General features: G+C 42.7%; 1 protein-coding gene across 1 annotated transcript in view; it reads left to right on the top strand.

Moving 5' to 3' along the window:
• Positions 1-2,235: 2,235 nt before the first annotated feature.
• The window catches only part of SCIN (scinderin), a 69,621-nt gene continuing 50,070 nt past the window's right edge, over positions 2,236-21,786 (top strand). The window contains exons 1-3 of the mRNA XM_002713774.6: positions 2,236-2,549; positions 9,046-9,200; positions 14,375-14,536. Coding sequence (XP_002713820.3) covers positions 2,351-2,549; positions 9,046-9,200; positions 14,375-14,536 — 516 coding nt within the window. The 5' untranslated portion in view covers positions 2,236-2,350. The remainder of the gene's footprint in view (positions 2,550-9,045; positions 9,201-14,374; positions 14,537-21,786) is intronic.

Below are 21,786 nucleotides of genomic sequence, written 5' to 3'. Positions count from 1 at the left end.
TTAATTAATTAATTAATCTGAAGTAATTTTGAATTAACTGATTCATAGGAGGGAAATTCCATATCCTGATTGAAGCCTCTTAAAAACAAGTGAGTTTGTAAAAATTCTACTCTATCTTGCGTGGCCAGGAAGGATGAAGAGGTGCCTCCTTGAGCCTGTTTTCATCTTTAAATCATCACAAAGCCTTGCGAGGCTCTGGAGCTAAGGGCACTTGCTGATCATTGACTGTGTTTATTGATTATGTGCTCGGACTTCGATGTACATAATCTCTTAATCATCACATGCTTCTGTCCTCTGACTTCTGGTTCCATGATCATCTTCTCAAATCACTTGGCAAATCAAACAAATTATCATTTCGTAGAACTACCAGAAAAAAGTGCATTTTTAGTTACCCTTTCATGATTTCTAAAAAATAACAGTTCAGGCAGTTCCTTCTTCAGGAACAAAAGTGCATTTCCTATCTTCCATATATGGTTCGTTTCAACAATTCTGTGGCCATCTGCAGTGACAGGAATAAAATAAGTTGCCTTTCACCTCTGGGATTCTACCAGTTGTGAAGCCATTTTTGTAAAGCCAAGGTATTCTAATGACTTGCACGATGAATCAATCACATGACTTGACACTGTTATTTTTTCCAAGGGTTAAACTGCAAAGTGTCTCCTTGGGCGTTAACATTCTGGAACACCTACATTGAATTCAACACCATGGCCCAGTACCTCAAACTTCCTGACTCCCGTGAAACCCATTGGCTGTTTCTTCCTAGGATGTGAGAATTGGTAAACTGATGGAAAAATGAATGCATTTACCAGCAAAACCAACAACTCAGGCATTGCTGTTGAACAAATATCACCATGAAGCCAGGGAATAAAATAATGAGCATGAATCTCAAGGAGCCCTCGATCTTGTGAGTGAAAACACACAGCTGAGTGGGGTAACCGCTATAACACAAAGCACAGCAAGAGCACTGGGAGCAGAGAATGACGGAATTAAAATGCTTTAAGGGGGTCTGGCACTGTGGCACAGCAGGTTAAAGCCCCAGCCTGCAGCGCCAGCATCCCATATGAGCACCGGTTCGAGTCCCAGCTGCTCCTCTTCCCATCCAGATCTCTGCTACAGCCTGGGAAAGCAGTAGAAAATGGCCCAAGTTCTTGGGACCCTGCACCTGCGTGGGAGACCCAGAAGAAGCTCCTGGCTCCTGGCTTTGGATCAGCTCAGCTCTGGCCATTGCGGTCATTTGGTGAGTGAACCAGCGGATGGAAGGCCTCTCTCTCTGTGTGTGTAACTCGACTTTCAAATAAATAAAATAATTCTTTTAAAAAATGCATAAAGGGAGATGGTGAGATACACGCACCTATCATTAAACTGCAAAGAATTAGAGACACTTCAACAGAAAAATATGCAGTAACAGTAGAGCCCTTTGCCGTAACAGCTGCTGCTATTAAATGAATGCAAACTAAAGAGACATTTCCCATCCAGATTCTACCATGCTTTTCCCATGCTACAGTGGCAAACTCCGCAGGTAAGACAATAAGAAAATCAACACCTTGCAGCCAGGTAATAGGCAACTCAAAAGGGAAGCCAGGCATAAAAATGACAGCCACAAACAGCCCTCAGGAGAGCAGCAGCTGCTCCTCCCCGCCTCCCCGCAAGTAATTTCCCAAAGAAGGCAGATGGCAAGAGAGCTTAACTACAGCTCTCACACTCCTGCGGATTTACAGAGCTCTGTCCCCACCCAGGGCCAGGTCAGCTGGGAACCTTGACACGCGCTGTTTCGCGAGGGATTTTCAAACAGGGACTTCAAGACAGGGTGACGCTTCAGCCATCAGGGACGGAGAGGCTGGTCCATGAAAAGATGGAACTGATGATTAGAACGACTGTTACTTGGAGAGCCAAATTTTTTAAAAAGTGCATTAAACTTCTTCCAGCAACCGCTCTGCTCCCTAAGGGCAGGTGCAGAGGAAGCCTTGTTCTAAGACCTGCTCCAGGGCCAGGAAGAGCAGGTCCCGCTCCTAGGCTGGAGGCCTCTGGAAGACCCAGAAGTAACTGGCCTGGCCGGAGCAGGGCAAGCGGGGCGCGTGCCAAGCGCTCATAGTCGTTCAAGGCCTCCCTCTGTTAGAATGTCTTCTGTCAGTTCCCTCGGAAGCTGGAGATTTCGCGGAGGCTGATTCCGCTCGCGGCGCGGGAGCGTGGGAGACGCGCTGCGCTCGGGGCGCGGAGCCGCCGCCTCCCGGGGAGCCACTCCCGCCCCGGCTCGCAGCCGGCGTGCAGGCCCCGCCTCCCCGCGGGTGAACCCTATAAAGTGGCCGCGGGTCCCTCGGACGCCAGGGTCAGCCGGGTGCCGGTGGGAGCCATGGCCCGGGAGCTGTACCACGAGGAGTTCGCGCGCGCCGGCAAGCAGGCGGGGCTGCAGGTGTGGCGGGTCGAGCAGCTGGAGCTGGCGCCCGTGCCCGAGAGCGCCCACGGAGACTTCTACGTCGGGGATGCCTACCTGGTGCTGCACACGGTCCAGACGAGCCGGGGCTTCGCCTACCGCCTGCACTTCTGGCTCGGTAAGGCGGCGCCAGGTGCCCGGGACGCGCCCACGGCGGACAGAGGCGGAAAAGCTGGGGGTGTGAGATGTGCGGGCTGGAGGGAGAGTGGGAACCCCAAAACGGGCTTGGCTGGAGACCTCCACGCCCGTCGTGCGTCCACCGGCCCTCCCCGGGCGGCTGGCCACCTCCTGGCCCGCGGAAGTCCCCTCATTGCAGGCTGCAAAGGTGGGGCTCGGGCCCGCCCAGGATAGGCTTTCCCTTGGCTTTGACCTCGGTCAGGGCCATTCCTGGGCTGCCGGGCGGCTCCCGCCCAGGGCCGCTGCACCCTGAGGAGCTCGGCTCGCCCCGCGACAAGTTCAGTCCTGGTCTTCCCTGTCAGGGCGGAGATGAAGTTAAACACCTTTGCCGCCGCGGGCGGGAAGTCAAATATCCAAACCTGAGTATGTGCGTTGGGCACGAAGTTCGTGTTTCTGCGCCAAGTGCGGGGATTTGTCTTCCAGGCCCTTTGGCGCCGGGACTCGGCCCGCACGAGGCTGTTTGCGGGGCTGGCAAACAAACCCTTGTGTTGATGTGGGAGCTGCTGAGCTTCTAAGGAACAGGGTGAAAAACACAGGTATCATCTGTGGAAATAAATAGCTGCGCGTGATGTAGTTCATTATTTAGGCGGGTTGCATGGCTATTGCTGGTGAATTTGTTATTTAGTTGAACAAGGACACTGTGGAACAGGACGGCTCCTTGGGCAGGAGCAATTATTTTGGGCGGCGGTGCTGCCAGGCCAGCAGGACACTGGGCCCTGTGTGTCCCACTCTTTCCACCTTCTACTTTTACTCGTAAACTTCCTGACTGTCCGCCTCCCCACGGGAGGGCTTGTGCCAGTGGGCACGCCCGGCGAACAACGTGCCAATTATCTGAGCCTTTTTGCCTTCTTGTAAAGCTAGCTCCCCTCCCCTCTATTTGTGTGTCTTTCGTTTTAGTTTAGAGCTCAAGGGGAAAACACGCGAAACCACAGGTGCACACGGAGCCCCTGGAAGCTGCTTTTATTATTTCTAATGTTTGAAGATTTTAGAAAGAAATAGAAACATTCAGAAGTGACAGCACACACTGGGAACAGGCATTTGAGAAATGAGAAATACTCTCATATTCAGAGGGACATCCAACTTGTCATTATAGCGCTTGGTGTTAGAATTTGGGGCTTGTTCCCAGAGGCTCAGGTGAGGGCTGAACACATTTTGATTTCCCATTCATTATAATGTCATGATTCCTGTTATAATGTTGTAACAGATAGCAATCTGTCTACATTGTGAGTCAGAAAGCACTCAAACCTTAATATGTAACCTAGGTTAGTGAATGAGTGATGCCAGGTTGCATAGTGATGGCCCATCCTGGTCTTTTCTCCCGCAAATTGGATCTGGAATGAATAAAAGTGTCTAAATTGCCACATTGGCTATTTGGGTGAATCAAAGTGTGGAAGAAGTATCTTGGCATATACAGCAGTTAAGTTTGTCAGAAAGCCACAAGCAAGCTTTGAGCATAATTCTTTCATTCTATTGATTCTTTTTTTTTTTTTTTTTTTTTTGACAGGCAGAGTTAGACAGTGAGAGAGAGAGAGACAGAGAGAAAGGTCTTCCTTCTATTGGTTCACCCCCAAATGGCTGCTACAAACGGTGCACTGCGCCGATCCGAAGCCAGGAGCCAGGTGCTTCCTCCTGGTCTCCCATGGGGTGCAGGGCCCAAGCACTTGAGCCATCCTCCACTGCCCTCCCGGGCCACAGCAGAGAGCTGGTCTGGAAGAGGAGCAACTGGGACAGAATCCAGTGCCCCGACCGGGACTAGAACCAGGTGTGCAGGTGCCACAGGCAGAGGATTAGCCTAGTGATTACCAATAGGGCCGTTAAGCATCATGTTTCACAGGATTTACAGATTCACTTTAGCTCTTATTTATTTAGTGCTCAGCAGTTTAAAGACTAACAGAAAGAGGGGCAGAAGCTGTTTGTGAACTTAAGATGCTGGTACTGAGGTGAAGGGCGTGCCGCTGTGAGCTCATTGCTCAGCACTTAGTCAATGTGCCTCGCTCTGCACGAGGCACTGCTGGAGACGAATACTGGATGAAGCTTCCCTGAAAGTTTATCATCTCTAAGCTGAAATAAAGCGAAAGCTGGTATAACACCAAAGAATTTGATACTGTGGAAGAGACGTGAATGTCCCGTGGTCACAGGCAACAGAACTTTAACAAGGAATACGAGAGTGAAGGTAAATGGTGCAATTCTGCACCAAGGGAAAATGAAGGCAACAGAGAAGACTTGAGTCAAAGGGACCCCAAGTCTCCCAGGTGGGGTTGGGGCTGGGGCTGTCCAGCAGCTCGTACAGTTTCTGTTCCCTCAGCAGACTGAGTTCAACAAGTTGGAAAGTGTCTGTGCCAGGGAGTATACTCGGCAATGGGAGGGACAAACACTTCAGCTTGGATGAACCCCCTGGGAATTATGCTTCATGAAAGCAAAGAAAAACAACGACCTCCAAAGGTTCTCTACTGTATGGTTCTGTTTGTGTGTGATTTTGAAATGATGACACTTTAGGTTTGTTGTTGCCAGAGGAGCAGGGAGTCGAAGTATGCTTGAAGGAGTGGGGTCCAGGATTAAAGGGCCACATGAGTGATTCTTTTGGTAATGGAACTGTACAGTATCATATGATTTTGACAGTTATATGAGTTTACACATGTGATAAAATTTTATAGATGCCAAATGCACACACATTCATAAATGAGAACAAGTGAAACTGAGGAAATACTGATAAGATAGGCGGTTGTGTCAGTGCCCTGATTGTGGTATTCTGGGCTATATGGATATACAGTGTACCACAGAATGCTAAAGCATACTACGCTTTTATAAAATGTTGTCATTAGGGGGACCTGGGCCACTGACCTGGGTGCCTTTTCTCTACCAATACCACAGTGTTAGTTTCTGTAGCTGACAGCCAGGTTCTGGCTCAGGGAGTGATTCCTCCCACCCTGTGTTGCATACAAGTCTTATAGTAAGCTTGAACGTGTCTTTAATGAGCTTTGCAAAGCCATAGTGTCCCTAGGCTGTAAGACTCAATATAATGAAGCACATTGGGGCGAGAACTGACATCTTTATTATATTGAGTCTCACAGTGTGAGAACCCTATGTCTTTGCATTTAGTTACATCATCTTTGATTTTTAAATCAGCATTTTATAATTTTCAGCATATAGATCCTTCTCCTGTTTTGTTACATGTATGTCTGAGTATCAGGTTTTTTTGGAGTGATTGTAAATGGCACTGTGCCTTTAATTCCAGTTTCTGCCTGTTACTTGTTTCTTTAGGGAAATAAGATTACTGTTTGCAGTTGACTTACCTTGTGTCCCACTCTTGCTGAGTACATTTACGAGTTCTGGGAGGTTTTTTTGTAGATTCCTTAGGATTTACTCTGCAAACAATCCTATCTGCTCTACAGAGTGAGTTTTATGTCTTCGTTTCCACTCTGTGTGCCTGTTTGTTTTTCTTACCTTCTTGCAGTGGTTATTACTTCCTGTCGTGGGAAGTGAAGAGGGGTCAGAGTGTATCCTTCTCATCCTTGATCTGGGGAAAGCATTCCGTCTTCAGCATTAGGTCTGGCGTTAACCCAGTGCTCCTTGCCCAAGCTATTTATGAAGTTGAAGATGTTCCCCTCTATTCCTGGTGTGGCAACTTCTTTTTATCAATGAATGGGTATTGGAATGACATAGTTTTTAAACCTGCCTTTTAATTTGCAGCTTTTTAAGTTTGTTTTTGTTTAATTGAGAGAGAGAGAGAACAAGCAAGCACACTCCTGTCTACTTGTTCACTCCTCAAATGTTCACGATAGTCCGCAGTGGGCCAGGCCAAGGCCAGGAGCCAAGAACTCAGTCTGGGTCTCCCACCTGAGTGGCAGGGACCCAGCCAGTTGAGCAGTCACCTGCAGCCTCTCCGGGTAGGCATTAACAGGAAAATGGGAGGAGAGCAGAGCAGGGATTCGAACTCAAAGTGCTCCAGTAAGCTACACCGTCATCCCAGGGGTGGCTTAACCATTCCACGGGGTGCCTGTCCCTTTATTTGTCTTATATGTAAAATCATGACATTCTCCAAATGATTTTAGATTTATAGCATATATACAAGTATGACCTAATGTAAAAAATATAACAATGTAACATAGCATACATCAGCAAAATCACTGTAAGAAAAGAATAAATGAAATTAAAAGCAGAATTCTATGGGGCAAACCAAGTGAAATTATAAGCAGAATTCATTCACAAAGTTCTTAAGTTCTGAACATTTGCTAGAATGTCATCATGCTATAATTGAATTTGATTCTAATTGTCACATTCGAAGCTGAAACTGGCTTCATTAAGGCCTTTTTAGCACTTTCCAAGTGAAAAATTTTTTTTTCACACTGATCTTCTCTTGCTTGCCTCGCACAGTACATGAACACCTTCAAATGACAGCATAATTTGATTATCTTATTTTCAGTTCATTCATTAACTTCATGTCTATCCAGTCACATCTACCTAAAGAGATTTAGGTTTGAACTTGTAGTCAAGTCAGGAATGTTTATGCCAAATACATAATCTTTAATACATTTGACATTAACCTTGATCAAGGTTCTGCCTCTCCCCTCTCCTGTGTCCCATCTCCCCCTCCAACTATCTCTGTACAGTCTATCTCTACATCTTTACCGGTATCTTCAGGTTGAGAAAATGAGCAGAAGGATGACACCAGAGCCCTTTCAACTGCAGAATTGCAAGTTTTTTTAAGTGTGTGTGTTAAATACTCACCATTGACCGCAGAAAATTCACACATTTTATCACATCACATATTGTCATAGCTACTGTTTTTTTTTTTTTCTTGAGAAGATTCTTGCTACACAGTCTCCCCTTGAGAATGAGGGAGAGACTGTACAGAAATCCAGTTCTCCCTTTAATTCAGCTGGCTGATTCGCTCTCTTGACTTTGTGGTATCATTTGGGTTTGTTCAGGTGCACCAGTATATGATCATGGTTTCTAAAATGTGTTGTATTAATTTTCCATAGTAGAAATTAACATACCATGATCACCACAAACTTTAATAAGGATCTGAGTATTTAAAAAAATCAGGTTGGCATTGTAGTATAGTGGGTAAAACCACCGCCTGTGGCACTAGCATCCCATGTGGGCACTGGTTCCTGTCCCAGCAGCTCCATTTCTTATCCAGCTCCCTGCTAACGGCCTGGGAAAAGCAGCAGAAGATGGCCCCAGTGGTTGGGCCCCTGCCACACATATGGAAGGCCCAGATGAAGCTCCAGGCCCCTGGTTTTGGCCTGGCTCAGTCCTGGCCATTGTGGCCCATCTGGGGAGTGAACCAGTGGATGGAAGAACTCTCTCTCTCTTTCTCCCTCTGTAACTCTTTCAAATCAAAAATAGTAAAATCTACAAGTGTGTCCTAATTTCTAAGGGCTTGTACTTCAGTACCACACAAACTTTGGCCTTTCTCTGCCAAAGGTCACCTTATGATGTCAGGAAGGTGACACAGCCTCTCTGAGCCCCGTTGTCCTCAGGTGAAACATGGTAGGAAACAGGCTCTGCCGTAGAGGTTCCTTTCAGATGAAATAAGACCATCCATAGAAAATGCCAGCATAGTGCCTGGCCCATGCTAAGGGTACTGTATATGTATAAATGCCAGCAATTGTTGTGCCTAGAATCATTTGAGATTTTCATACAGCTCAGAAATAATAAGAACTTTGAAGTTTAACGAAATTCATGTCCTCCTTAGGGCTGTCTTAGCTCTGTCATGCGTACTGCCGACACTGTTCCTTAAAAATTGTTGTGTTATCCTCAGTGAGGTTGTCTGGATGGGATCTCTGATCAATTTGTGAAAATTGGATGATTGTTACATGTTAAATTCCTGGTGCAACATCAAGTACATTAACATTGAATAAATGCTAGTATTCTAGTCCCTTTTTTCCCCTCTTTTTCCTTTAGTGATTATTGCACTCAAAAAAAAAATCAGTGAAGAGGAAAAAAGAATACTTAGATACAGGGGCAAGGTCAAGTTATATTCATTTCCTTATTCTGAGCAGCAATCAATTTCCTGAAGCTCTTTAACTATGGCCCATGATATTCATACTCTACATCAATAGTAACATTTACACATGGGAATCCTAAAAATGGACACTAATGAACACTAAACCAGTTATGGAATATTTTCATAGCCTGATCTTACTGGATATATCAAATGGATGCTTAACCTGAATCTTTCTGGAATACATTACATCTTTGAACAGCAGTGTTTCTTTTAGATTATTTTAAAGGATTAGGGAAATGCAGGAATAAAATAATTTTATTTGTTAGCTAAACAATATAATAAACCGTGCTCAGAGGTCTTTCTGTGGACTACTTATAGTGTTGATAGAGAATTAAAACAAACATTTCTGATTGGTCGTACCAGAAATTCTGCCCTACTCCTTGTCCTCGGTTGGTAGTCCAGGTGCTGTTGTTTGTCGTTTCAGGAAAGGAGTGCTCCCAGGATGAAAGCACAGCCGCGGCCATCTTCACTGTCCAGATGGACGACTACCTGGGAGGCAGGCCTGTGCAGAGCAGAGAACTCCAAGGCTTTGAGTCCACAGACTTCGTTGGGTATTTCAAAGGAGGTCTGAAATACAAGGCAAGCACATCCCAAATAGTGTCCATGCTGACACCCCTTCTCCTCCATCCATACCTCATGTCTTGGCAGAGTGAATGTTCATTGAGAGCAGGGATTTTGTTTTATTTTTGTTTTCATCTATTTTTTTCCCTGATATGCTCCCAGTACCTGCTGGCCGCATGGTAGATGCTCAGCAAATGTGTGTGGAATATATGGCTCATTTTGTGAAATATTATGACTTGATTTATTTTGGTAGGTTAATTTACTGTTTTTTTTTTTTTTTTTTTTTTTTTTTTTTTTTTTTTTTTTTGACAGGCAGAGTGGACAGTGAGAGAGAGAGACAGAGAGAGAAAGGTCTTCCTTTGCCGCTGGTTCACCCTCCAATGGCCGCCGCTGCAGCCGGCGCACCGCGCTGATCCTGGCAGGAGCCAGGAGCCAGGTGCTTTTCCTGGTCTCCCATGGGGTGCAGGGCCCAAGCACCTGGGCCATCCTCCACTGCACTCCCTGGCCATAGCAGAGAGCTGGCCTGGAAGAGGGGCAACCGGGACAGAATCCGGCGCCCCAACCGGGACTAGAACCCGGTGTGCCGGCGCCGCAAGGTGGAGGATTAGCCTATTGAGCCACGGCGCCGGCTCTAATTTACTGTTTTTAAAAATATATTTGAGATACAGAAAGTCAGAGATACTTGCTGGTTTGCTCCCCAAATGCCCACAAAGGCCATGGCAGGGAGAGACTGAAGCCAGGGTCCAGAAACTCAATTCAGGTCTCCCCTATGGTTGGCAGAGGCCTTTACTAGAGCTGTTTCCCAGGTTGTACATTCTCAGGAAGCCAGAATCAGAAGTGGAACTGACTCGAACCCAGGCATTCCAAAATGGGATACAGGCCTCTTACCCAGTGTCTTAACTTCTAGGCCAAATGTTCACTCTCATGGGTTAATTTTTAAGAATGTCAAGAGCTTTCAAAAAAGCCCTTTAATATTTTGTGAAGTTATTTCAGTAATTAAATTTTGATAACTTGGGTTTTAGTGGTTTTAATTTTTGCTGTTTAGAGAATCTTTGAGTTTGTTGCCCGTAACCCAAGCTTTTAGACTCTCAGTTGTTCTAGAATATCTTAATACAGTATTTATAATAAGTACAATTTGAATTACTACAAAGAACTGTGTATGCATTTCCCACACAGTGTGGTTTGAGCTTATAAATATGATAGAGGTGAAACCACTGAGCTGAAAATATGTGTGGTTTAGCCACACGAAGTCCAACACACACAGTCAGCCATAAACATAAGCAATTTATATGTGATGGCCTGAGAATTCAGTCAATTAGCCTTGCTTCTGAAAATAACAAACAAAAATGAGTAGTCAAGTAGTTCAGTTGCTTTAAGGCAGCCTTCAGTAAAGGATAGTGGGGTCTTTTTTTGGTTTTCCTGGACTTCTCCCAGTAGGCTTTTTACACTGGCCATCCTTCAATTGGCCATCCCTGCCAATGGGTGTTAAGTTAAAGTGTGAGGACTGGAAAAACATTCTAGAACCTTTTCAAAATCGGATATATTCCAGTGGTTTCTGCATACCACACTGCCCCACTCCTTTAGCTTGTAACTTTAGTGAAGACCAGAAAATTGACATCTAAACCAAAACTGATTATAATAAATTTTCCTCTTAAGATGACACAATTTAGTTCTACCTTTACCTGTTCAGAGCCTTGCTTGAAAATTGTGTGATACCTCTGAGATCAGGACAAACACTTGTAGCTTCTCATATCTCTTGCATCATTATTTTAGTCTAAGCTATGAACCACTCTAAATAGAAAATGATCAACTTTTATTTTATTTAATGCACCCAGGTTCTTCCAGTTTATGTCAAGTGACCCTAAAACTTCCTTTAGGTCAGTGAACCCAACATTTAAAATAGGCTGGGCCCCATAGGTACTGAAAACAGATGCTATGACATTACTTATATCTCTACTTCTGAACCCATTTTGCTTTATTCATTTGCCTTTAGAGTAAGAATATAAGCTTCCTGTGCTTGGTTTCTTGAAATGTGCAATGGATATTAAAGCAGGTTCCTCATGCAGACATTGCAAGGATTAAGGATTGAATTAAATAATAAATAATTAATTTTAAAAATTAAAATTAAATGAATTAAATAAACTATACAGTGTATACTCAATCAGTAAGGACTTATGTTATTAATCTTGCTGGCTATTAGCAAGACTTTCAAAATCAAACTTCTGAATACATTCAGAAGTAGATATGATTAAAGTCATTTCCCAGCTGTTGAATAATTATCATCTAATATTGAACATTAAAACTAACACAAATCAGCATTTTTAGAAAAGTAGTTTTTTTCTGGGCTGGCACTGTGGCACAGTAGGTTAATCTTCTGCCTACAGCGTTGGCATCCCATGTGGGCACACGTTCTAGTCCTGGCTGCTCTTCTTCTGACCTGGCTCTCTGCTATGACCTGGTAAAGCAGTGAAAGATGGCCCAGGTATATGGGCCTCTGCACCCATGTGGGTGACCTGGAGGAAGCTCCTGGCTCCTGGCTTTGGATAGACTCAGCTCTGGCCATTGTGGCCATCTGGGGAATGAACTAATGGATGAAGACCTTTTTCTCTGGCTCTCACTGTTTGTAACTACCTCTCAAATAAATAAATAAAATCTATAAAAAAAAAAAAAGGTGATTTTTGCCAACAGGTCAGATTGATTTCTCAGCAAGACATGTGTTCACTGTCTTATTAATGGCATTGAACAGATGTTGATGTGTACAGTTGCACAAACAACTGATAGCAAACTGGAAGCAGAGGTGATTTGCTACCCAGAAACCAAAGATGGTTGCATTATACTTAATTTCACCCCTGTATTAACTTCAGGCTAACAGGAATGTGCTAATCACTTCATTTGTATTATCACATTTGATATAAACAGCCATATGGTACAGCTTCCATCATAAATGAACCCAGGTTTGGAGAGGCTACATAGCTAGCCGGGTCCAGTAGCTGGAATAAGATTGTGACCATCTGACTCCAGTGCCTAAACTGGTGACCGTGATACTCTCATGCTCTCAACATAAATAAATGATTCAACTGGCAGGAAAAGTGTTGTAAGGTAATCTTATGAAACAAGATGTGTCTATTTGAAATGGGCAAAACTTGGCAAAGCCTACCGTTATCAAGTAAGTGGAAGTCATATTGAGTTTCATATAAAATGAGTAATATACAAGCTAGCTGGGAAAAGTCAAGGCCAACTTCCTGTCTCATTTGGTTGACTGTCATTTCTCTCTCAGGTCCATCACGGCCTGGGAAGGATTCATACAGGACTGTCACTCACTGCTTCTTGATGTTGAGTGTCTGGCTAGCCTTCTTCTCCCAAGCTCAACAAGACCCTGCCCTCGGCAGAACTTGTACACATATTGACAGTATCACTGGTTAGAGATCACTCACTTTTCTATTATTCTGCCTTCTGACAGAAAGTGGCTGGAAGTTTCTAATGTAAATTGAAGCAACAATCATGGAAAACCTATTTACACAACATAAGGTTTTTATTTTGTACTTTTGTGGCATCAAATACTAGAACAAATTATGTTTTAAAAAATCATGTTAGGGAAGAGAAGTTAACCTAGTAATTGAGATGCTCATATCCCATCTCCAGTGCCTGGGTTGGAGCTCCAGTTCCACCCCAGTTCCACCCCAGTTCCAGCTTCCTGCTATAGCCGACACCAGCAGGTGGTGATCACACTAGTAATTGAGTCCCTGCCATCCACATGGGATACCTGGAGAAACCAGTCATCAGCCATTGTGGGCTTTGGGGGAATGAAACAGCAGATGGGAGCACTTTCTCTGCGTATCTGTGTGTGTGTGTGTGTGTGTGTGTAAGAAAAAAATCATTTTTAAAAAGCATTAAATTTTCAGACTGTCACTCTGATTACTCGCTTTATGGCTGAACATTCTATATGTATCCTAAGACTATATGTTTTATAACTTGTCAAAATCAGATCACAGCGTATTTCTACTTAAAAACTGAAATGACAGAAAGCAGTAGAATATAATGAAAACTTGCATTTATTTTATTGGGTAGTAGTTCATCCAGTCAAGAAATGCAGAACTCTTTATAAAACTGTGACTTGGGAAATTATTATATAAGCTCTAACTCCTGAATCATCATTTAACCTATACTAACAAAACCTTTCTATTCATGAGGGTCTTTGCCTGAAGAATAGAAGAAATTTAAAGGCAGTGGAAATGTAAAAAATGTGCTATACATAAACAGTGGAATTTCTCATTTTGGGTTCACTGACATGTTTATATAATAAATTTGAAAGATTATTTTGTAGACTATACAACCAGCTTTTCTTATAGGAGGCCTTTGATCTATCAATGACAGAATTTTGTTAATACTTACTCTTAATTATACACATTACCTCATAATTATGGAAAGAAAATTGGTTCCTAATTAATTAGAAAAAAATTAAAAGGTGTGTGATGTTGCAAATAATGCAAGAAGATATAGTTGGTACAGCTAATATTTTTTAGCATTTCTCTAATTCATTAAAATTGTATTTTATTTTGTTTTGTTTTAGTCGAGATGTACAATCAAGATATTGCATCTCTCCTAACTTAAAAAACATACTCAGGTTTTTTGATATCCCTTCTATTCTATTTAGTAAACTCTGTTTCCTAGAAAATAAAAAAGCCTTTTGCTTTTCTTGATATAGAAACAGAAACCATACATAGAAGCACCCATCCACACCAGAACTCAACTTCTTTTCTCTGTCCTAACCCTGCAACTCGAGTGCCTGCGTTGTCTCTGCTCCTGCAGCCTCCTATCTCCCCTTCTCCCCGAGCTCTTCGTCTGCCTTCTCACTCACTGAGGCCTTTGAAAATCGTCAATCTCCCAGAAGCAGGAGCCACCCTTCTTCTTGTTAATGCAGCAGTTTTATCTACTGAAGGCTCTCAGCAAATATTTGCAGTTTTAAATTGAACTATAAAAACAGTACAAGGAAACCAAACAAATAGACCTAATTTACCAAGGAATACTCTCTCCATGTTTATCTTTGGTGGTGGCTATCTTATCTTGGCCCTGGTAGGTGTAGTTTTGGCATCAACATCTGTGGTTTTATGATTGGCTTATGGTTGGAGGTCTCATTGGTCTTTGTTCTGTGCTGTGTCTCCCCCTACCCGCCCCGCCCCCACACTGATCAGGCTGGAGGTGTGGCGTCTGGACTCAACCACGTGCTCACAAATGACTTGACGGCCAAAAGGCTTCTCCATGTGAAGGGGCGGAGAGTGGTCAGGGCCACGGAAGTTCCCCTCAGCTGGGACAGCTTCAACAAGGGCGACTGCTTCATCGTTGACCTTGGCACCGTAAGTTCCATAGACACCCAGGAACCACCTACGGGAATAGATAATTTTCAGATCAAATCATCGAAGATAATCAGGATCATATGAGGAGTAATTGGCAAGTATTTAAATGACACATAAAGTAAAACTTCAAAATGTGTGTTTTCTTTGATAGGTTTAGAATAAAGTAGTGAATTAGTTCTTCCTATCATAGAAAAGAAATTTAATAACTTTTCTTGTATTTCCTGTTCTCTCTGAACAGAATTTCCTCTAATTATTTTTGTCCATAGCTGCACATGGAAAAAAACAGCTTGAGGAAGAAACTTATTCTCCTAATAATCAAAGGCTCTAGAATTTAAGAAGGATGTGAATCTAAGTAGTCTACCAAAGGATTTGTGGGTAATTTCTTAACACACTGTGTGTTCTAAGCAAAAGGGACAATTTCCAGTGATAAAATAATACATTCTCTTCATTAATTCATACTTCCAGTGGTAACATAATTCATAATCTCCATTATTTGCAAGCATTTATTTTCTAAAAAACTTTATATGCATCATTTAATTGCTATGCAAATGCAAACAAATTTAATTATCATGAATAACTTGCATTTGAGCTTTCCAACTCTATTTTTTTGAGCTTGGCAAATCATTAACTTCTGTAAGCCTTAACTTCCTCATTTTTTTAAATATCTGGACTCTGATTTCTGACGCCACTTCCAGCCTTAGCTGACTACGATTCCGTCTAATCTGACACACAGTCACATGTGGAAAAGGCACTTATCATCCCAGTCTCAGAAGGACGACGAAAACCTTAGAAGATAGGAACAAATCACCCAGGCCTGTACTGGTTAAGTGGTGACCTGGATCTGAACCCAATTTTTCTAGTCCCAGATCACATTCTATTTTTTAATTGTTATTTTTATGACTTTTGTTTGTTTTTTAAGAGCTTGAGATCGAGCTGCCATCCACTCGTTCACTCTGCTAATGTCTGAGGGCTGGGCTGGGGCTAGCATCAAGAGCTGGGAACTCAGTCCAGGTTTCCCACATGGGTGATGGGAATCAAGTTACTTGAGCCTCATTACACTAGGCTGATTAGGTATATACTAGATAGTTAACAAAATGTCTGCTAACAGTTTGAGCATCTGCTGAATCCATCATCGGTAATGCTTAATCTGGCTGAGATTCTCCTGAAAGTGGTATTATTCATTAAATCATTTATCATTTTGTGAATCAGATTTTCATGGAGCTTAGACAACAGGCTAGACAGTTGAAAGTTGTGGTAGATTAAGTCGTAGTTCTAATGTCATATGCTCTCTTCCTGTAGGAGTATCAACTGGTGAAAGTATGATCCACAAATCCAGGCTTACATGAATTTGAAGGACAGTCATCTATTTAACAGTAAATTTTCTTTCTAGTACATAGTTAATTATCTTTAATGTCTCTCAAGTCCTCTGCTGTTCTCATTCCTGACTAGAGAGACAGTTAGGATGATTTTGTTGCAGACGTATTTGTGTTTGTTTTTTTCTTACATTTGGAAGTTTGCTGCACTCTAAGGGGACACCCTACAAACATTAAGATGATCTATGTATGTGATGTGAAACTTTAAACAGCCGGTATGTTGCTGAAGGTTTCTAAATGGTGATTAGATCTTATAGTTACCTTGAGGACTTTATGTGGAGGTGTATCTCAGCAAACAAAGAAAGACTGAAATTTTCTGTATGGTAGTATTGAAATGATACTCCTTAAGCAAATTATTTAAAGACCACCCACTGCATTAGAGAGTACAAAAGGAAACCAGTACAGCTGCTGCTTCAAGTTTTTTATTGCCAGGCGTGAAGAATATAGGTTAAACTTCTAACGTTCCCACCCGTCTGAAGCCAGCTGACCCAGATTAAAGTTATGGCTCTAACCTAAATCTCATATCTTGATCATGCTTAAAAGATGTCGGCATTTTTTATAAACAGTCACTATTGTTAATATGATATGCCTTAGAAATACTTGCTCTTTTATACAGTCTTAGACTATAGTAGTTATTCCCCACACTTGACAATGTAACTTCTTCAACCCAAGCATGAAATTATAAAGTCATCAATTTAGTCAGTTCAAAAGTTAAGAAAATTAATCAATATTTTAAAGAACATGTATCTTATATTTAATGTATCTTCATTAAATGATATGGAATGTAGCTAGATTGTAATAATTTGCAATTTACCAAATTTTTGTAAAACTACTTTTGACTTATATAATATAATGTTGGTGGATAATTATTTTCACACTGCCTTTAAAGATATTTTTAGAAATTAATCAATCCAATAAACCCACATCTAGACATTTCTCAAGAAAGCAGAGTAACTACAGGATGTGAATGCTTCTGAGTAAAGCCCGTGGTCTCAAGGATTGGGGCCAGGTTTTAACTCTTGCAAATAAACGTCAGAGTCAGGCACTAGGGCTGGGCCGCTCATGGAGAATAAGTTTCCCAGGAGTAGAATTCCTGTGGCGAGTTACCAACCCTGATAGGTTGCATGTTCTGCTCCCTTGTTAACTGGTTGGGTCAGTTATGCAGCTTTGCCCTATTTATAACCTATCGCCTCCCCGCTTTGTTGTCCTGCTGCTTTACAAAAGCAACCCCCACTTCCTCATTTACCAGTCTGTCTTTATTCCTCACTCACGGTCTGACTTTCACTGCCACCAAGCCTTGGAAACTTCCTGCTAAGGGCATCGGTGGCCTCTGCTGAACACAGGGGGCATTGCTCATTGTGCACACGGCCCTTGGGCTGCAGTGTGCACTCTCTTCACCCCTACTCCTCCTGTGCCTCTCTTGTCTTCCTCACTTTCAGTCTCCTCTTTCTCATTCTTTTCTGCATGGTCTGCCCACCTTCTCAGTTCTTTTTAGTTATTCCAGCTTTTTTCCTTGTCCATTTTGGTTCATTTAAAATCACATTTAGTATTGTGGTTCTAAGAGTCATGAATCTCTTAGTCGCCCTTGCACTGAGTACATTTTTCCTCTCTCCTGTTCTTAAGGACATCTTAAGATATTATGAGATGCCTTAATGAAATACTACTATAGAATTTTCTAAAGGATTCCACTTTCAAGTGTTGTCCCTTTCTTTGTGCGTTCTTCCTGCCTAAACTCATCCTTACCCATAGCTTCACCTCTACACACAGATTCTGACTCACACCTCTTGCCCGAGCTCCATGTCAGTATCAGGCTGCCTCATGGGTCTTTCAGCTTATGTGTATAATGAACCCCTCGAGCTCATTATAGAAAATGGAGCTCATCAACTTCACCTGCTTATTTAAACATGACTTCTCTCATTGTCCTTACCTGTTAATGGGACCACTGTTCACTCAGACTCTCAAACCCCAAAGCCAAGGGTCATCCTGACAACTTCTCCCAAGCATTCCACATTCATCTGATTCCTATCCAGTTTTCTTCTGCCTCACTAATATCTCAAGTCTTCCCTGTCTTCCTTATCACTGTTGATATTGTCTCAATACGTCATGAATGAGGCATTCACTTGAGTCTCCGTTGCTTTTCTTTTGCAGGTTGTTTACTTTGCCAAGAATGATCTCGTCTTCCATGACATCTTTCTCTAGCAAGCACTCAGGATTGTTCATTCTTAAATATTCATCTCAAATACTGACTTCTTGGCAATGTGTTCCCTAGCCAAATCCTCTTCTGCTTCTCTTGTCTGCTATCCTACCCGTATAGACTTAGGTCTACCCTTATCTTAGCTTCCAAGTCTGCACACAGAGACTTTCCTGTCAAACATCTTACATTGCTTACCCTTTTATTTTTGATCCTCACTCACTTGCTTTGTTCTTAGTATAAAGCACAGAACCTGCAGTCACTCAACAGATGTCTCAGCAAATGTGTGTCTACCCAGCATAGAGCACACAGTCTCAGGTAGTCCTGTATCCAGAGGTGTAATTTTCTTTTGTCTCAACCTAACTCTATTTCCAAAAGAGGGTTAAAAATTAAAAATAAATTTTCCTTTAGGGTGAAATTTGTTAGCCATCCGAGTAATTCAAACTTATCCCACCATTCATTTTCCAATCCTCAGATACAAAGGATGTGTATGAAATATTATGGCATGGGAGTAGGAAATGAAATTGAAGGTAGAAGTGAGTCTGGTTTTCAGTTTTCATTCACTTGTAACCTTCACTGGGGCAGACCCATATCATTTATTCTTGAGCCTTGGACTTTGGCTTCTGTCCATAAGACATTTGCTGAAGACCATCCAAAGACCCATTTTGGTCTTCCACCATCATGCCTACTTGCCAACTGCAAGACCTCTCCTGGTCCTGCCAGGCACGACTGCATCCTTCTCAGGAACTCTGCTTTGACTTTCTGATCCCACACTGGAGTGGCCGGACATTCTGTTCTCATCACAGCAGGGCCCCTTGGTCCAGCTGCCTGGACAATTTTTTTGACCAGTGTTTTCTGCTCTAATGCTCAGGCTCTTGGATGGCTGTATGACAAATCAATGAATTCTTCTCAAAGATTTGCTGCTTCTGGTCAGTTTTCCTACTTCTCTTTATCCCTAATTTTTTTTTTTCATTTTGGACCAAAGTAGTCTTGTACCATTTCACATTCTTGCCTGTTCTATGGTTCCTGAAATATAATCTAGCATCTAAAGCCAAGATTCTGCTGCTTGATATGCAAAGCTAGCTTTTTAGATAGCATTCTCACTCACTGTCCTCCAAAGAACTTTATCTTAGCAAAATCAAGTTTCTTTTAAACTAAAACTAGGTTGACTTTTGCATTATTGTCTCTGTAGGACTTTAAAGTGCTTAGTTTTAACTAAAGACAGTAAAATCTTCTGCACAAATTTGTCCTTACCCCAAAGTAACACATATACTGCTAGATTTATAAGAGGAGAGCCTGATCTGCTATGTCCTGGGAAAAGCAGTAGAAGATGGCCCAAGCCCTTGGGCCCCTGCACCCACGTAGGAGACCCAGAGGAAGCTCCTGGCTCCTGGCTTTGGATTGGCACAACTCCAGCCATTGCGGCCAATGGGGGAGTAAACCAGTGGATGGAAGACCTCTCCCTCTCCCTCTCCCTCTCCCTCCTCTCCCACCTCTCCCTCCTCTCCCGCCTCTCCCGCCTCTCCCACCTCTCCCTCCTCTCCCTCCTCTCCCTCCTCTCCCTCTCCGTAACTCTGACTTTCAAAGTAAAATAAATAAATCTTAAAAAAAAGAGGAGAGCCTGAGGAAATAAGGAAAGATAATAGAAAAAGATAAAGCTAATCTTAAATTTCTAAATTGTACTCTTTAAAAAATAGGGATGAATGTAACTTACTGTGCAGTTGGTGTCTGCTAAGTGAATGAAGTATGTAAGGGTGAATATCAGGTAGGCTTTGACCCTAGGTACTGTCAACTTGTGGGAGGCAGAGACACATGAACAATATGAGTAGGACAAGGAAGGCTGGGAGAAGCATTGGAGTAGAGCTACAAAGTCACTGTAATTGGAGAATGGATGAAGGCATAGGAAGACAGCCCTTCAAGTATCAGGATCTATACTTAATTCTTAGTCATGGGTTCATTTGGAAGAGGTTTAATCTCAAAAGATTTTAATTTTAAAGATTTAAGATGACACTTCAGTGTAGGTAATTTTCCAACCCTGCCTCTCGCGCTTCTTGCAATATATGATGAATGTTAAGAACCACTACGATATAGGAAATGGCTAGCTGTGCCTGACAATTCAGGGTTGTCAGGATAAACCAGTCAGTTGAGTCATCAACATATGTGGCTGGAAGAAGTGGCCTTTCTAAAAAGGTTTATTTATTATCAAAGACAGTGACAGAGAAAGAGGGAAAGACAGAAAGAAATCCGCCACCTGCTGGTTCACTCCCCAAATGGTTGCAATGGCCAGAGCTGGCCAGGCCAAAGCCAGCAGCCAGGAACTCCATCCAGGTCTCCCACGTGGGTGGCAGGGGCCCAGGACCTGGGCCATCTTCCACTGATATTCAAGACACGTTAGCAGGGAGCTGGATGGGAAGCAGAGCCACAGGGATGTGACCCGGTGCTCTGATTTGGGTGCTGGTGTCTCAGACAGTGGCTCAACCTGCCCTGCTGCAACACCAACCACAGAAATGGCATTTGATAAAGCAGAACTGGAAACCTTCTTTGGTTTGCCAGACACTTGAGTGAAAACAAAGAAAACAGTTTTACATCCTCTGATGCCATGGAAGCAACCCTCCCAAAGCCATTCATCTGGTACCAGTGAGTGATAGCACAAGCAGCAGCCAAGCTGGAATTGGCCAAGTCATTTTCCCTTTCCTTGTCCCTCCAGGACACAGCCAAATGGCATTATTGACCAATCCAGTGGGCTCTCACTTTCTATCCATCCCCCGATCCCTCTCCTATCACTGCTGCTCTGCCCTCGTTCAGATGAAGTTGCTTCCTTGCTGGTCACCAAAGTGCTATTGACCCTGCTCATTCATTTTCCATCTTAATTCAGAGACACTTGAGAAAACATGCATTGGGATGTACTGTAATTGCATAATACTCATCAAACTTTGAGTAGTACAGAAATGTAGTACTTCTACTTAGTAACTTTGACATTGATGATTATTGAAATGGCATTTCAGATATAGTAGGTTAAGTGAAATGTATTGTTACTTTTTAAAAAACATACATGACTTGTTGCAGGATATTGACTTGGGTTGACTTTCAGGGAACAACAAAATAGAATATCAACCAACATTTGGTCAATCAGCATCTGAATAAGTTACTTTTTAAAGTTTGAAAATAATTCCTGAAATAACTCACGAATAATATCGTTTTAAGCATCTTAGAGAACCTCCACACTAAAGGAAGATGTTATTTTACTCTTAAAAAAAGATTTATTTATTTATTTGAAAGGCAGAGTTACAGGAAGAAAAGGAGAGATGGACATTTCCATCTGCTGGTTCACTCCATGGTAGCCAGAAGCCAGGAGCTTCATCCGGTCTCCCATGTGAGTGTCAGCGGCCCAAACACTCGGGCCATCCTTTGTTGCTTTTCCCAGACCATCAACAGGGAGCCAAATTGAAAATGGGGCAGCGGGGACCCTAGCTGGTGCCCAGAAGGGATACTAGCCTCTTGGATGGTAGCTAGGCAGCATCTTTGCCTGCTACGCCACAACACCATCTCCTTAAGGAATATTTTAATGAGTTTCTATATTTGGTTACAAACCAAAGAGTCCTGGGCTTCCATTCTTTTGTAAAGTCTTAGATTTAGAATAAATAACTCAGGAACGTACAAAAGGCTGGCAAGGCTGTGTTGAATTC

The sequence above is a fragment of the Oryctolagus cuniculus genome, chromosome 16 (assembly GCF_051225735.1).
Source record: "Oryctolagus cuniculus isolate XC-2025 breed Fujian yellow rabbit chromosome 16, ASM5122573v1, whole genome shotgun sequence".
NCBI classification, from domain to species: Eukaryota; Metazoa; Chordata; class Mammalia; order Lagomorpha; family Leporidae; genus Oryctolagus; species Oryctolagus cuniculus.
Note: the sequence above shows the minus strand (reverse complement) of the source record. Positions and strands in the feature narration are given on the sequence as shown.